We start from the raw sequence: 17,943 nt of genomic DNA on the forward strand, positions 1-17,943 counted from the left end.
AGTGCAGCAAAAATGTCTAACAAGTAGGTCTACATAAATAATCATCAAAAACAAGAAATCACGAACGTCAGAACGAATCCAGTTGACAACCCAAATAACACTGTATCAGTAATCCAAATGCAATCTATGCCTATATACACCAAAAATATATAGACTACTTAGAATGATATGTAGAGACCTACAGCAGTCAGGGCCACAGGAAAACTTGTGGCGAGGAGGAGGCTGTATTTGCCACAGCACTTTTTAATCAAGTGTAGAAGCAAATTATTTAGTTTAATAAAATATATCGACGCTTAGCATTAAAACGATTTGTCAACTCGCACACAATGTTTATGTCCTTCATATCTGAGTGCTGCTGCAGCGCTTTGCGTGTCTTGATTCACGAAAATCGCAGGGCGCGCGATAGCTCAAGGCGCGCTCTCTACTTTCATCTGGTATTTAGCAAGCTTGATAACACATCACTCCCCCTACACAAGCAAAAACTGTTACATAAATGCCGACACAAACAAAAACTGTTACATACATGTAGCAGTCTAAATAGCTAAACATTAGCGATCTGACATGATGTATTGCATGGAAACGATACTATTTTTCAGTCTGATCAACTCTAGACTGGGCTACTAACAACAGCAGCTGCATAGTCTATAGACTGTGAATACATTTTTAATTAGGCCTACCATTGGGCAGTACTACACGATGCAAACCTGCATAAAGCAAGCTCAGCCATGTGAGTTTTATTGTCCAATCATGTTGCTTTCTCTGTGTCTGTGTCGAGGAAACCCCCTAGTCCTTTAAAACGTAATTCATGTATAATTAATATGAACAAATACAAGGTTGCTGTAGTTTGACAGGGTTTTCATCCTCATCAAGGCCAGGAGTTTTTCCAGGAGTTTAAAAAAAACATTTGACATGATTAGAAAAACTCTGGTCCCATCATAGCCCATATGAAACCTTTTTACAACAGATTAATTACGTCATACCATTTAAGGTCCGGAGTTTTACCTGATTAGGTTACCAGATTAGGTAAAACTACGGGCCTCAGAATTGTATTATATTTTTGCCACGCTACTTTGGGACCTGTGGTGTCACCTCGGACGCAGTAGATACAGTGAGCTATGTCGAGAATCCAATGTATAAATAATAAACAGTGTAACAAAATGCAATCAATGTAAAGCAATAGCCCGAGATATATTACAATGAGCTATGCGAAGAATACAGTAGGCCTATGTGAATACACAGTGTGACAAACAGTATAAATATAGTCATTTTTATACAGTCCTTTCAATTTATTTAATTTTCTATTGAAATCCACTTTAATTAAGTGTAATTCATAGTCCTGAAATATCAGTTTAGAGATGATCTCAATCATTGGGGTTGTGCTCTAGATACGAGTGAGAGCGATTGAAAGAGAATGGGGTACTTTTGAAAATGTGGCAATAATTAAGAAATGCTTATTTGCCCATGCTTATTTGCCAATGTCCTGGTTGAACCATTCATGCACACGCTTTGCACAATTTAACGGCATGGCTCGGTTTGGGAGGCGCCCATACTGTCATAGGAAAGATCTCATATATATCCTCGCGTCCTCGCTCCTCGCCTCCTTCTCAATACCCATTGGATGAGAAAGCCAGAGGTCCCGCCCCTCTGACCTTCTCCTCCAATGGGTTTTGAGAAGGAGGCCAAGGAGAGATGACGCGGAGAGTATGTATTGAGATTTCGCCATAGCCGCTTCTTTTATTCAACACCGGTAGTATAAATTCATTGGCCAAAGCGGATCGTTGGTCACACGCGTGGCTTGGTTCGGTCTTTTCTGGTACAAGACCGGAGAGGACTGTAGAAATTTCAAAGTTTACAGGCGGGTATGTATCCGTTTTGCATAATATTTTCAGATTGGATATATTTTATTTTAGGCTAAATTTGCTACATAATTTGGAGGCTAAATGCCATGCATAACGGTGACGTGATCCTCCTCGTGAATTCTTTAGTAACATCCTGCTTCTACATGCTAGTATTATATAAAAAATAGCGGGCGCCGATTATCTTTTAGTTCCAGACGATGATTCAATTTTGTTCACGTTTTTGTAAATGACCACACTCCAGTGCATGCGTGTTTGGTAAAAGAAAACATTTGAGTTATTTTAGCATTTTTGTACAATTAAATATTGTTGTTTACTTTACGTCTATGAAATGAAGGCTACATACTTTTTTTCACGCAGAAACAACCTAACGTTACTTAGTCATCCATGCATTGCATTCCCAGTCGAACAATTAGGGTCACCCATTCAAACCATTCAGAAATCATATTTCCAAGAAGGCCTACGATTATTCGTCTTCACGGGACAAATGTGTCTGTATTTCTCATACATAATCTGTCCTGTCCTGATTAATCTTGTTATAACAGAAAAGTCAATAAAAAAGGCTTAGCTTATAAATGTGCATGGCTATCTTCAGTCATGGTAAAACATGAATATATAATTTTCAAATAGCCTAGGCTATGATATACATTTGTAGCAATTATGCTAAGAGAGGGTGGTACAACAAGTAAGCACAATGAATGTACATGTGGAAAGTGGTCCAACTAACTAAATTTCAACGCAGGTCTGCTCATTGGACGAGTATATTGTTTTCCAGTGTCTAAACATTCCTATAGGATTAAATAGATTAAATTATTTGGTTTAATTTGTCTTCAACAAGCGTATCCCAGAGCAGAGGTATTTAGAGTGGTATAATGTATTTCTAACTGCATTTGAAAGCGATTGGGTGTCTCTCCTCACTCTAGCTTTTCTCTATTGCTTCTCTGGAGCGCTTCTCTCTCTCAAGCTTCTCTCTCCGTCTCTCGAGCTTCTTTCTCTCTATGTACCAGTCCACCACAAAGGTCGCATGACATTCATTTAGACTGATCCTAATTAAATGTGCTCAGATATGCAGACAATGTGCCCAATGTTTCCACTTCTCCACATATAAATGTATTGCGTAATGATAAATGTGTATCACTCTTCCTAAAAGTCTGAAGTTTGTCTCTACACTATATCCCTCCCTTACTTGAAGCTCTCAGATTCATACACCAAAGTATGTCCTAAAGGCATCAATAAAACATATTAAAAGTCCTTCTATTTATCCACTCTAAATCTCAAATTAAGTGACACCCTATTTATTCTCCATACAGTAGTGCACTTCTTTTGACCAGAATTACTTTGGTCAGAAGTAACTCAATCATCAAGTTTGCAGATGCCGCAATAGTGGTGTGCCTGATTTACCAACAACGATGAGACAACCTACAGGGAGGAGGTGAGGGGAGTGGTGCCAGGGAAATAACCCCTCCCTCAACGTCAACAAAACGAAGGAGCTGATCGTGGACTTCAGGAGACAGCAGAGAGAGCACGCCCCCATTCACCCCGACAGGGCAGCAGTGGAGAGGGTGGAAAGCATCAAGTTCCTCGGCGTGCACATCACTGACAACCTGAAATGGTTCATCCACACAGAGAGTGTGGTAAAGAAGGCGCAACAGCCCCTAAGACCCAACAGCTTGGATCTTAAGACCCTCACAAACTTCTACAGATGCACCATTGAGAGTATCCTGTCAGGCTGTATCACCTCCTGGTTCAGCAATTGCACCGTCCGCAGGGCTTTCTACACTGCCTGCCCTACAAGACATCTACAGCGCCCGGTGTCACAGGAAGGCCAAGAAGATCATAAAGGACCTCAGCCACCCGAGCCACAACCTGTTCACCCGCTACCATCTAGAAAGTGGAGACAGTACAGGTGCATCAAAGCTGGGACCAAGAGACTGAAAAACAGCTTCTATCTCCATGCCATCCGACTATTAAATAGTCACCACTAGCCGGCCTCCGTTCAGTACCCTGCCCTGAACTCAAGTCATTCTTACTGGCCGACTACCACCCGGTACTCAACCCCACACCTTAGAGACTGCTGCCCTATGTACATAGTCATTGAACACTGGTCACTTTAATAATGTTTACATACTGTTTTACCCACTTCATATGTATATGCTGTATTCTAGTCAAGGCTCATCCTATATAATTACTGCTGTACACACCTTTTCTATTCATATACTGTCCATCATGTTTATATACACTATCATATACATATATATATATTTATATTCCGGACTCTGACTTGCTCGTCATGATATTTCTTAATATTTTTATTTTGAGGGATTTGTGTGTATTGTTAGGTATTACTGCACTGTCTGAGCTAGAAATACAAGCATTTCGCTGCACCTGTGATAACATCTGCAAAGTATGTGCATGCAATCTATAACATTTGATTTGAGTAGTGCACTACACAAGGAAAATAGTGTATCAATTTCACTCCTATCCCTTGACCAATCCCCACAGGTCTCACCCCTGCAGATAATGACCGATCGAGCCAATCACATCAGCGTCGCCATGACTGAAGGCGTCACATCCACTAACGGGACGCCCAGGACCAAGGTCATAACCAGCAGCACCATGGTGGAGCTGAACAAGCTGCAGCCCCGGGGCTCCACGGTCAGCTTCCACAGTATCCAGTACAAGGTGAAGCTGAAGACTGGACCGCTCTGCAAGAGGAAGAACACTGCCAGGGAGATACTGGTGGACCTCAAGTGAGTGGAGTTAGTGGATCCTTTGGTCTCATGTACACACAGACACAAGCAGACAAACACACACTTTCAAAGATGCACACACACTCTCATGTATTCTACACACAGGCTTCCACCTTGAAACATGCCCAAACGCACAAGTTTTAGTGATACTAATTGACTAGTGGATGATTAAAGTGAGTTTGATCACATGCATACACACACACACACACACAGTCCTGTGTGGCTCAGTTGGTAGAGCATGGAGCTTGCAACGCCAAGGATAAAGGTTTGATTCCCGCTGGAGCCACCCATATGAAAAATGTATGCACACATGACTATAAGTCCCTTTGGATAAAAGCGTCTGCTAAATGACATACAATGAGTAAGGTTACATGCACACAATAAGGTGATTATTGTGGATAGTCAGATTATGATGAAAATGTTTACATGCTTTGCAAAAATAACGATTTCCCTAAAAATCCTGTTTACATGGACACATCTGAAGTCAGGCTACCTGATGGCACTCTGTTAAATGCAGAAAATCGGCAATAAAAAAAAATTTTGGAAGCACATTTGATTCTGAGTTGGGAAATATAAAGTTTGTATGTGAAAACTACTTCTAAGACTCATACATTCAGTTGTTCCAAACTCACTTCACTCACGCTAAAGAGGGAGGCTCGCTCGGCTGGTGCTGGCACATGCACAGATCAAAACACCGCTGGAACGCAGATTAAGGTGTTTACATGTCCTAATAATTCAAAAGATTGCTCAGAAAACCAGTTTTTTTTATTGGCATATGCTTACTTCGATTTTGACCTTACGCCGATTTAAGATAAGCAGAGTATTAATCAGTTTAATTTCAAATTATTACTGTGCGTGTAAAAATACTCAATAACTAGCTACATTAACACACACACGCCGAAATGCTAGTGGACCTGAAGTTAATATACACTTTGACCACCCAATTACATTTGGTGATTATGAAGCTAATTCGATGTGGATTTATTGGCAGATTCACCTCTTTCTCGCTCTGTGTTGAGCTCGTTTGCTTATGTCTTTCTTGGTACAGCCTCAGTGTATTCCTGCCCACCACCACACCCCTTTACAGTGGTGTAAAGCACTTAAGTAAAAAATACTTTAAAGTACTACTTAAGTAATTTTTGGAGGTGTCTTTACTTTACATATTTTTGCCAACTTTTACTTCACTATATTCCTAAATAAAATAATGTACTTTTTACTCCATACATTTTTCCTGACACCCAAAAGTACTTGTTATATTTTGACAAGAAAATGGTCTAATTCACACACTTATCAAGAGAGCATCCCTGGTCATCCCTACTGCCTCTGATCTGGTGGACTCACTTAACATAGATGCTTTGTTTGTAAATTATGTCTGAGTGTTGGAGTGTGCCCCTGCTGTCCGTCAACAACAAACAAATGAGAAAATTGTGCCGTCTGGTTTGCTTAATATAAGGACTTTTAAATGATTTATACTTTTGATACTTACGTACATTTTAGCAATTACATTTACTTTCGATACTTAAGTATATTTAAAATCAAATACTTTTAGACTTTTACTCAAGTAATATTTTACTGGGTGACTTTCACTTTTACTTGAGTCATTTTCTACTAAGGTATATTTACTTTTACTCAAGTATGACAATTGGGTACTTTTTCCACCACTGCCCCTTTACTAGTGAATTAAGGGAGTGTTAACAAATTAGGAATGCTTGTGAGTGTCATTGATGGATCTAACTCAATTATAGGAATTAAGTTTGCTGTCTCTCCACTGCTCATGAAGAGGTTTTAGGTGTGTGTGTGTGTGTGTCAGAGAGAGCGTGAAAGTGAAGTGAAACCAAAAGAGGGAGAGACATCATTAACACAAGTTGACAAAACATACAGGCCTCTCCATTTGAGATTAGGGCTAGCATACTCAGACCACAATGAACAATAGTGCAGCGGAAAATTCAAATGTCTTTTTTTTCTGATGGCATTAAATGTACTGGACATTTCCCAGGGAGGAATGCGTAATTTCACACAAGTTTTTGGTCCGTTTCCCCTAGTGTTAATTATATGATATTAAGCATGGTTTCTTGCGTGTAATCTCTTTGATGCACTGTGGAGCAGGCTGCCAAGGAACCATTAAATGCTGTCACGTGATTCTACACTACAAGCCTTTATAATTCAGCTTTTTAATTCAGCTTTTTATATGACAGATACTTTTTTATACCAATTGTGCAAATGTTCTTTGTGGAATCACAAGATTTGATTATGTATTCTTGTTTTGGACCATTATACAATGGTATAGATAAAAATAATTCTCAGATTGTTGGAGGTCTTTGGGATCACCGTATTCTTTGTGCTGTTTGAATCGGTTAATTGGAGAACCAAACCTCCTTTTCATTCTGTCACTCTTGTGATTCTTCCGTGTGTATGACTATGCTATAGAGACAATTTTTACACATTAAAACCACACGCCCTTGACACTTGATAAACTTGCTGGACTGGCGTGATAACTTTTGCCGCCGTATGTAATGGTTTGATAAGACATTTGCGTAACATTGTGCGTATAGAAAGTAGATTACAAAAATGCTTTGCCCATGACTTGAATGGGTGCTATAAACCTGTCGTAAGCATGTCATAAGGTGCTATAAATCTAGCATTTTGTTTGATGATAAAAGTTCTGTCCTATAATTCTTGGTTCTTAATCAGCTTTTCACAGTTCTGAAAGTGGTTTATGGAGCAAAAAAGTTCCTCTGAGATGAAATCAACTTATTTCTTTTTCATAGCCACAATTCCTTGAGTGCAGACGTTTTTTATTGGTATTGATTCAATGTTAGGTTCATCTAGCTTTGATTTGACCAACTTAGTCCAACAGTTTGAAATGCTTATGAATGACTCAGTTGTGTGTACACATATCCAAATCTATTTACTGATTTGCAACTGAACTGTAGGCCTATACTCTTATTGATTTTTGTAAGTCTTTACAGTGCTACACTTCTCATTGGTATAAAACATGATGTAACACAATGTGTGTTGATTACATGTTTATTATGGTAAATATGTGGAATGTTTCAATGCATCTTAAAATATCTTGTGCGTTTTGTCGTTGTCTTGCAGTGGCATCATGAGACCGGGTCTAAATGCTATTCTAGGACCCACTGGAAGTGGAAAGTCCTCGTGAGTATTTTGTTGACGACAACGGTTTATCTTGAAGGCATTACATTGCTTGTTACAAAAAAAAGGTCCCACAGGTTGCCATAGTGATTATTGATCTAACGTTATGGTTAGGTTCCTGGACGTTCTAGCAGCCAGGAAGGACCCCTCTGGTCTCTCAGGGGAGGTGCTGATCGACGGGGCGCCACAACCACCCAACTTCAAGTGCCTCTCCGGCTATGTTGTCCAGGTAAGTCTATTGGCTACCTGTTGTAAACCTTATCGCGACATATTGTCGTAGACCATGGTACAGTTAGAAGAGCATATTCAAAGGAGACAACAACACTCTAGGGTCCAACAGCAGGAAAAAACAGTGTAGCTACAGTACTTTTTCAAGCTCCTGACCATATTACCCCAGTCAGTGCCCTCTGACCTTTGTCTCTGTGACCTCACCAGGACGACGTGGTGATGGGGACTCTGACGGTGAGGGAGAACCTGCGATTCTCTGCAGCGCTGCGTCTGCCCCGCTCCGTGCCCCAGAAAGAGAAGGAGGCCAGGGTCAACGACCTCATCACCGAGCTAGGCCTGACCAAGGTGGCTGACGCAAAGGTACGTTGTAACATAGAATGGAAATGTTGAGATGACTGTTCAGGACTGAATTCATGATAGTATTATGAGCCTATGAGACCAATAGAATTAGGAATTTGAGTTTGAGTAGGACTAAATGCAGTTTAATAGGCTCTCTATGATCAAACCGTCCACAGTATTTCCCCTCCACTATATACACTGAGTATACCAAACACCTTCCTAATATTGAGTTGCACCCCCCCCCCCACACACAGGGATTCTGGCCCATGTTGACTCCAATGCTTCCCACAGTTGTGTCAAGTTGGCTGGATGTCCTTTGGGTGGTGGACCATTCTTGATACACACGGGAAACTGTTGAGCGTGGAAAACCCAGCAGGGTTGCAGTTCTTGACAACTCAAACTGGTGCGCCTGGCACCTACTACCATACCCCGTTCAAAGGCATCTTTTGTCTTGCCCGTTCACCCTCTGAATGGCACATATACACAATCCATCTCTCAATGGTCTCAAGGCCTAGAAATCCTTCTTTAACCTGTCTCCTCCCCTTCATCGACACTTTAAGTAGATTTAACAAGTGACATCAATAATGGATCATAGCTTTCACCGGGATTCAACTGGTCAGTCTATGTTATGGAAAGAGCAGGTGTTCTTGATGTTTTGTTTACCCATTGTAGATGTGCAGTAAAATTGCTTCCTTCTCACCAATGTCTTCCAATGTCATTTTGAAGGTTTCAGGCCATATGAGGGCTATCATGTCATACAAGGCTGTGGTACCATACAGCATATGATAGATGTCCAAGGGCTATCATGTGATGTGATTGTGTTCCTCCCCAGGTTGGTACCCAGATGATCCGGGGGATCTCTGGAGGGGAGAGGAAGAGGACCAACATCGGCATGGAGCTCATCATCGACCCCTCGGTTCTCTTCTTGGATGAACCCACCACGGGCCTGGACGCTAGCACCGCTAACTCTGTCCTGCTGCTGCTCAAAAGGTATCTGTAGCTCTAAACTGTTACTGTAACGGGCCTGGACGCTAGCACCGCTAACTCTGTCCTGCTGCTGCTCAAAAGGTATCTGTAGCTCTAAACTGTTAGTGTAATGGGCCTGGACGCTAGCACCGCTAACTCTGTCCTGCTGCTGCTCAAAAGGTATAGCACTACTATTCCAAGAAGGAAAGCCATTTCATTTAATTTCGATTGATTCATAATCGGTGGGGTTAGTGGTAGGTATCACACGTTTCATATTTGATGCTTTTCTTATTCCCTTCCCTGTTTAATTTGCACCACATTTGTCCTCTAAATGTCCTACCTTTCTTATTGGCTACCCTGTTAAATGTAGACCTCCAGCCCTTTTTTCATTGTTTTATCTCCTTTTAGAATGGCCAATCAGGGACGCACCATCATCATGTCCATCCACCAACCGCGTTACTCCATCTACCGGCTGTTCGACTCCCTGACCCTGCTAGTTAGCGGCAAACAGGTGTACCATGGGCCGGCCCAGAATGCACTGGACTATTTCGCCGACATAGGTAACCTTCAATGTCAATACTACACACAAAGTATAAGGAGATACCGTTGTTGTGTTGTTTAAGAGATAAAGGAAGTTAGATTGATGTAAAAGTCTTGAACGGGACAGAGCAGAATAGAGATTGATATAGGGGAGACTAATGTTCGCATGTGTTGTTGTATCCTAGGTTACGCCTGCGAGGCCCACAACAACCCAGCCGACTTCTTCCTAGACGTCATCAACGGAGACTCTACTGCCACTGCTATGAACAAGATTCAGGGAGAAGGTCATTTTCACACACACACACACACACACACACACACACACACACACACACACACACACACACACACACACACACACACACACACACACACACACAGTATATGAGTCCAAGTCTCGCAAGCACCTGAAAGGTGCCTTAGAGCCCTGGCAGCATAGTAAAAGAACAAGGGACCCAGCGCTCTAACACAAACAACATCTGCCCCTGCGTCAGTGAGATTAGGGGTGCAGGAGGCTTGGCGTTGCCCAGACAGGGACAGGGGTTGGAGGGAGCGGGCGGCTGATGATGCAGCCAGGGCCTGAGGCTGGAGGCCAGGCAGTTGGATAACCCCCGTTAATCCTATCAGCTCAATGTGAAAAACCCTCTGATCTGTACTGGTACAGTAGGATTTGTTGGCCTTTGAGAGGCTACGGCTAATGCTAATAGCGACAGGCATACACTATTGGTGTGGATTGTGGAAGGAACCGTTTTGGTACAATGGGAGTAGTCAGCCGGATCACTGACTGGACTTCAATGAATTTGTATCTGGGTCTTTTGCACTTAGGATAAGGGTATGGATTGAAAAATGGGTTGTTGTCATGGGTGAATTAAGGAGTGATGGTCTCCAACCTTTAACAGTGTGTATTGACTCTTGGTTCTCTCCCCTCCTAGACATTGACTTTGAGGAGCTGAGTGGCTCCAGGCAGACCATCGAGGAGCGTCTAGTGGAGGAGTACAGGAACTGCTCCTACTTCAGAGACACCCAGGTCGAGCTGGAGAGGATCACCCAGGGAAAGCAGTACACCACCAAGCCCACGTCCCGTACCATCACCTACAACAGCTCCTTCTTCACCCAGCTACACTGGGTCCTAGGCAGAACATTCCGGAACCTGGCGCTGAACCCCCAGACATCCGTTGCACAGGTTAGAACACACACCGATACAGACGCACACACACACACCGATACAGACGCACACACACACACACCGATACAGACGCACGCACAAACAAATACTCACCGGATTTCTATTTGTGAGTTTAAAGCTTAAGAGGTGCTGTACCAATGTCCCCTAAACTCATTTCAAACACACCCCAGTGGGGAGAGGATTCTCAGAATAAAATGGTAATGGATTTTGCTACGCTCCTATCACCAACAACCTTATGACTGGACTTACCCTCCAGGCAAGTGACTTGAGAATAGTATGATTTCTAATTGCAGCCCGCGTACTTTTCTCCACTTCACAACAAGCTCTTTTGCGCTTAAAGGGTGACGGAGTTGGCGGGAGGAGGGAGTTCTGACGACTTAGTGCCCTCATTAGTCATCCAAGGCAACAACATGCCATCAGAAGTATCTCACTTCAAGAATTATTAACATCTAATTGGCCTCATAGTAAATCGACAATAATCCCAGACTGGGGTCTGGATCTTAAAGGCTAGAGGGCTGGAGACCTAGCTAATCAGCTTTGCTGACTGTTGTGACCCTGCTGTTGCCTCTCCGGGCCTAGAACTGAAGTGATATCATATCTGGCCACAGCTCCACCCCCCCCCCCCCCCAGTGGCCAGAGCCCAGACCTTTGTCACATGATCGCGCCATGACCCGCGCTGGGCTTCCACATGAGGGGCTTGGGGAATGAGGTGAAAAAGGCTCAACCTTATTAGCTTATCCTCTCACCCTGGGAACCGCGCTGGGGCCGGTTAGGCCTGTCATAAGATGTAAATCGTCAGGATTAAAACAAATGTCGCTCCGGAGATTTCACCCTTTCTCTCTTTGTTTTCTCTCTTTCTTACCCAACATGGACTACCGGTCTGTGGATGAGGGAGAGTGTGGAGAGCGCTGATTCGGTGTAGTTTTTGTGGGAATATACCTAGTTTTAAGAATCTCCACATTCTTAATGGACTAATCAGGTTCTATCAGGGTTCTTAATGGACTAATCAGGTTCTATCAGGGTTCTTAATGGCCTAATCAGGTTCTATCAGGGTTCTTCATGAACTAATCAGGTTCTATCAGGATTCTTCATAAACTAATCAGGTTCTATCAGGATTCTTAATGGACTAATCAGGTTCTATCAGGATTCTTCATGAACTAATCAGGTTCTATCAGGATTCTTAATGGACTAATTAGGTTCTATCAGGGTTAGACCCTTTGACTCTGCAAGTATCACTACTTCTCCTGACCTTTGTATTCATCATAGCATCTTACCTAACTGTACTTCTCTGAGAGAGAGCTAAACCCTTTTTTCTATAGACCTAAAGAGATGTGTTTACATTAAAACGTGCCTGGACCTTTGCTCACAATGGGCTCCCTCATGCGACTGAAATCTCAGTTGTGTAAGGCATATTGTCAGACATATAAGATTGTTTACTCCCCAATGCCACGGCGCATTGCGGGTCATGATGTAAAATATGACATTATGATTGTCTGATTTGCTGACCTTTGACCTGGCTACTAAACTTACGATGTTTCTCTTTTGGGCAGCTGGGAGTCACCATTTTTCTGGCTCTTATTGTGGGCGCCATTTTCTTCGGGGTGAAGGACGACCAGAGTGGAATACAGAACAGGTGGGGGAAACATTTTTATCACAACACCTTAAATCCATCTCAGAATGGGATGTAAGTTGATCTGATTTCGATTAATCTGTAGACTGAAACTGATGGGAACCCATGGGGCAGAACAACGGCAGTGTCTGCCTGTAAAGGTTAGGTTAGTAAATGACTCTTTGGGAGAGAGATGTTATAACAGAATAATGCAGACATATACACTGCCGTTCAAAAGTTTGGGGTCATTTAGAAATGTATTTGTTTTTGAAATAAAAAAAATGGTCCATTAAAATAACATCAAATTGATCAGAAATACGGTGTAGACATTGTTAATGTTGTAAATGAGTATTGTAGCTGGAAACGGCTGATTTGTAATGGAATATCTACATAGGCGTATAGAGGCCCATTATCAGCAACCATCACTCCTGTGTTCCAATGGCATGTTGTGTTAGCTAATCCAAGTTTATCATTTCAAAAGGCTAATTGATCATTAGAAAACCCTTTTGCAATTATGTTAGCACAGCTGAAAACTGTTGTTCTGATTAAAGAAGCAATAAAACTGCCATTTAGACTAGTTTAGTATTTTTTTAGCATCAGCATTTGTGGGTTCAATTACAGGCTCAAAATGGCCAGAAACAAAGAACTTTCTTCTGAAACTTGTCAGTCTATTCTTGTTCTGAGAAATGAAGGCTATTTAATTCGAGAAATTGTCAAGAAACTGAAGATCTCGTACAATGCTGTGTACTACTCCCTTCACAGAACAGCGCAAACTGGCTCTAACCAGAATAGAAAGAGGAGTGGGAGGCCCCGGTGCACAACTGAGCAAGAGGACAAGTAGATTAGAGTGTCTTTAACTAGTGTATTAATCTGCTTACAATAATCAGGATTTTGCTCATTATTTTATTGGTACAATCACACCTGGGTTCAAATACATGTGTGTTTGAGTTATGTAGTATTTAGAAACTTATTTTTCTGTGTATTTGAGTATTTTCAAATACATAGCCCAAACAATTACTTTTAATTGAGTATTTGAATGGTTATTTGTATAAAAAAAATATTAAAAATATCTCTGCCAAATTGTATTTCAAATACTCAAATACACTCCCATATATTTAACCCAGGTATTTGAAAATAGTATTTGAAATAAGTATTTGAAAATACTGACAAATAGTTTCCAAGTGTATTTCCAATACATTAAAATATTCAACAACCTGTCTCTTCAAATAAACTGTATCTTAATACTTACTTTGAATGTATGTGAAAGTAATTGAGATATTTAAAATAGTATTTGAACCCAGGTCTGGTTCCAATTAGACCTACAGTACGACTCCACTCCCTTGGTCCCTTTAGTCTGAAGGCCGATGGAGTACACACACAGCAAAACATTTAGCATTCATTTCAATAGGGGTTTACCCCCTTTCATTCCATTCATGACTGGGCAGCACATAAGGATTTCATGTCATGACTTGATGTTTCCCCTCTTGTAGGATTGGTGCTCTTTTCTTCATCACCACCAACCAATGTTTCAGCACGCTGTCCGCTGCCGAACTCTTCATCACAGAGAGGAAGCTGTTTGTGTACGTGCTGTAGTAGACCAGTGGCACCACTATAACCTGGTCTCTTTGAAATATAGAATATGGGGGTGGGAGCATGCGGGTCTGGCCAGATGAGATGTAGTCATTGTTTGTGTGTGTCTGTAAGTTGTTGTTCGTATGTATAAGGTTGGATCTGTAGTGGAGGAAAAATGAAGAAAACATATATTATAAAACAACAAATCTCAATCTCTCTATTATATATATATGATTATGAAGACACTGTGTCTGCCTAAATACTTATCAGTATGAAATGGACCAACAAGCATTCGTTTACAGCTACATTAGGTTCACTGTTTGACCTTTGTACTTCTAATTATTCTGTAAATGAGCATTTTCAGTATGAAATACCCCGGCAAGCATTAGTTCCAAATGGCCCTAGCCAAGGAAGTTAGAAAATAAACCACTCAGTATGAGTTAATGTAGACTTCTTGTCTTTGTTGTCCCCCACAGCCATGAGTACATCAGCGGCTATTACAGAGTCTCAGTCTACTTCCTGTCCAAGATCCTGTCTGACATCATCACCCTGCGCACCATCCCCGCCATCATCTTCAGCTGCGTGGTGTACTTCATGATAGGTGGGTTGGATGCACAACATGGGAATGAGACATTTGCATTTATGAAGATTACATTTGAATTGTCAAGATGGAAGGAAAGTAGAGAGGGACATAGAGTAGATGTTGAGGTAGCTAGCACACAAGCATTTCCCTGCACCTTTTATACCTGCTGTATACACTGTGTACGTGACAAATACAATTAGATTTGAGACGGTAATGGCACAGACAGTAAAAGGTCAAGAAAGGTCAAGACGGCTCTCAAACCCTCTGCAGAGGGGCGTGTACCCTACCACTCAAAACCAGACTCTGAAATGATCTTAAAATTCAAGTTTGTCTCTCCTGCAGGTTTCAAAACCACTCCGGCAGCCTTCTTCATCTTCATGTTCACCGTGACCCTGGTGGCCTACACAGCCACCGCCATGACCATGGCCATCTCTGCCGACCAGAGTGTGGTGGCAATGGCCAACATCTTCATGACCATCAGCTTCGTCTTCATGATGGTGAGTGTAGAGACGAGGGTGTAATGCGGTGGCCACATGCGCGCGGTGGGGTACTCAGGGTGCACCTGAGTTGTATTGCAATGCCAGTTATGGTTCAAGTTCAGCGCTGTCCCACTAGTATTACTTGCTAGTTATGTATAGACATAAGTATAAGCTAGCGTTGCATACCAAGGGTACACATGGATATTACAGTGGGGAATGGCCGTCATCTTTTCTAGCCTTGGATTAAAATTATGTAGGATCTGTGGTGTTATTGTCTGTCTTTCTGTTTGATCTTTAGATAGGTTCTGTGGTGTTAAGCCTAAAATCAGATTAAGATCACTTTATTTGTCAATTGCACACGGGGTCCAACCGAAATTTGACTTTTAACCCCACCCCTCTGAAAGACCCATATGCATACAATCCAGGTTTTGTAGATATGTGGGGGGCTGTCACACTGGGCACCCAGGGAGCTCTTGTTGTGGGGGGTTAAGTGCCTTGCTCAAGGGCAAAACGGCAGGCAACAGCATCTAGGATTTGATACCAGCAACCCTCCGGTTGCCAGCTCTCTTCCCGACAGATTACTTCCTGTCAGACCCGGGATCCAAACTGGCAACCCTCCGGTTGCGGGTTTGCCTCTTTAACGCTCCGGTTGCTGGTTGCTGGCTCGCCTCTCTAACCGCTAGGCTACCTGCCGATCAACTCTCTCTCTGTGGCTGTGTTGGATCCTTGGGGCGATAACATTATTCTATCTTGTTCTGCTTGTTGGGCTCCTTCCATCTTACCAGGTCTGTCTTGTAAAATGGCAATTTCCTGGTCAAATTGCAATTTAGTGGGGGGATCCTCATTGGTGAATTCATATTTATTGATGTTTTGTCAGATCTTCTCAGGTCTGCTGGTGAACCTGCCTAGTATCATGAACTGGCTGGCCTGGTTGAAGTACCTCAGTATCCCTCGCTACGGTCTAACAGTAAGTACCTCAGTCAGCCACAACCTCTTAATTGATCTAGTGAAATGTTGCCATACTGTATTAATAAGAATAATTTATTCAACTTTTATAGCGCTATTCATTACATATAGAATTGTTTTATAAATATTAATATATACAGTATGTTATTATAAACTATAATAAAACTGTATTATTAAGTATTATAACGTTTCTTAATGACTAGGCCCTAGAGATCAATGAGTTTGTGGGGTTGAAGTTTTGTGAGGACCCTGCCGTTCGCACCACCATGTCTCCTGGCTCTGGCATGATGACCAACTGCAGTATGAACACTACTCACGCTCTCGGGATAACGTGAGTAACGTAATACACACACTGTGGAAGTTGTCTTTATATTTTTTGCTTAGAAATAGTGATAGATGTTGGTTGACTTAAATACGGTTTATAGGGTATATAACTAGTATTATCAGTAGGCTACATACATGCTGTCATTAAGTGCAGTGCCTATGGTCACTGTAGTACCTCTAGCACCATCTACTGAGGAAATCATTGTAGATGGAGCAGCAGTTGTGTGTTAGCTAGATCCCATACCGTACATTAGAGAATGGCTTATTTCAATAAGGCATCATTACTGGGTATCAATAGCAGTGAAGGCTGAATTATTTGATACAATTAAAAAATATATATTAGCGAATTAACACAATTATCCTACAACGCAATAAAATTTGACCCACAGAGTCCCTTTCAGCTGAAAACTCTAATTAGTTCAGGTTCAGGTTTCAGTCCGTTTCAAAACACTTTCTTCCTATTTAACGTGACCCAGCCTTGCCTGCCCACGGGATCCCATAGATACACAGTGGTGAACGTTTGTTTGGTCTTCTCTCCCATCTCATTCCAGGTGCACAGGGGAACAATACCTGGACTATCTAGGAATAGAATACACTACATGGGGCCTATGGGAAAACCACGTTGCCTTGGCAATAATGACACTCATTTTCCTGGTCATCGCCTATCTGAAGCTGCGGTTTATTAAGAAGTTCACATAGGAAGTGTTTTACTTTGCCTTACAATTCACTCCTCTGTGGTTATATCAATGACAAACTGCCAGTAGTTTCTCTCTCCATACATATGTTATAACATGAAGCAGTGTGCCTATGGTTTGCACTGAGACAGGTTAAATGGGTAGTTCAGCCAAATTACATATTCATTTCCTGGACAAGTGGAGACTGCAATCCACGCTTTGGCTTTGCTGAACTAGCTACACTAGCACTGTAAATTAGTAATTTGGCTGAACTGTCACTTTAATGTTCAATATCTATGCATAAATGTACATTTTCACCACATGAATATTAATGTGGAATCTTTGCCCTCCAGTAGTCATTGTTCTCATGTTGACTGCTGTGTTTATTTGGTAGCATTTGTTCCAGTCTAGTACGAGACTATGCCTTGGAATTTAGTTCATCGTTTCTATTTATAGAGGAACTGAACTAATTTATTTGAAAAATTATGATGAATTATGTTTATATGTAAAAAATTATGAATTACTTTTATTAGTGCTTTTTTTGTGTGTAATCATTGAATTGTTTGTTTCTATTGTGTTTATTACCTTTTTATCTATACTAGTTTTTGGAAACAATGCTTTTATAAACATTTTCATGTAACTTTGCGAGTGGTAATTATGTACCTACCATCAATGTACAGCCAAAATCAACGATACCAACAGTTGACAACGTGGT

General features: G+C 41.6%; 1 protein-coding gene across 6 annotated transcripts; it reads left to right on the forward strand.

Annotated features, from left to right (window-relative positions):
* The first annotated feature begins 1,733 nt into the window (after positions 1-1,733).
* On the forward strand, positions 1,734-17,868 carry abcg2d (ATP binding cassette subfamily G member 2 (JR blood group)). 6 transcript variants are annotated; one of them, XM_071407575.1, is made up of 18 exons: positions 1,744-1,859; positions 3,167-3,903; positions 4,359-4,606; positions 7,706-7,765; positions 7,877-7,991; positions 8,198-8,350; positions 9,162-9,319; positions 9,704-9,855; positions 10,021-10,119; positions 10,768-11,018; positions 12,572-12,654; positions 13,393-13,467; positions 14,121-14,210; positions 14,679-14,803; positions 15,128-15,282; positions 16,142-16,231; positions 16,434-16,561; positions 17,106-17,868. In XM_071407575.1, exons 3-18 carry the CDS (start codon positions 4,377-4,379, stop codon positions 17,251-17,253), a joined length of 2,112 nt encoding a protein of 703 aa, XP_071263676.1. In that variant the 5' UTR covers positions 1,744-1,859; positions 3,167-3,903; positions 4,359-4,376; the 3' UTR covers positions 17,254-17,868. The 6 variants fall into 6 exon arrangements, with proteins under 6 accessions (XP_071263675.1, XP_071263676.1, XP_071263677.1 ...); XM_071407574.1 differs by lacking the exon at positions 3,167-3,903 and having other exon boundaries at positions 1,734-1,859; XM_071407576.1 differs by lacking the exon at positions 3,167-3,903 and having other exon boundaries at positions 1,750-1,859; positions 4,374-4,606.
* Positions 17,869-17,943: the final 75 nt, after the last annotated feature.

This window comes from Salvelinus alpinus, chromosome 6, assembly GCF_045679555.1.
Source record: "Salvelinus alpinus chromosome 6, SLU_Salpinus.1, whole genome shotgun sequence".
Lineage (NCBI taxonomy): Eukaryota > Metazoa > Chordata > Actinopteri > Salmoniformes > Salmonidae > Salvelinus > Salvelinus alpinus.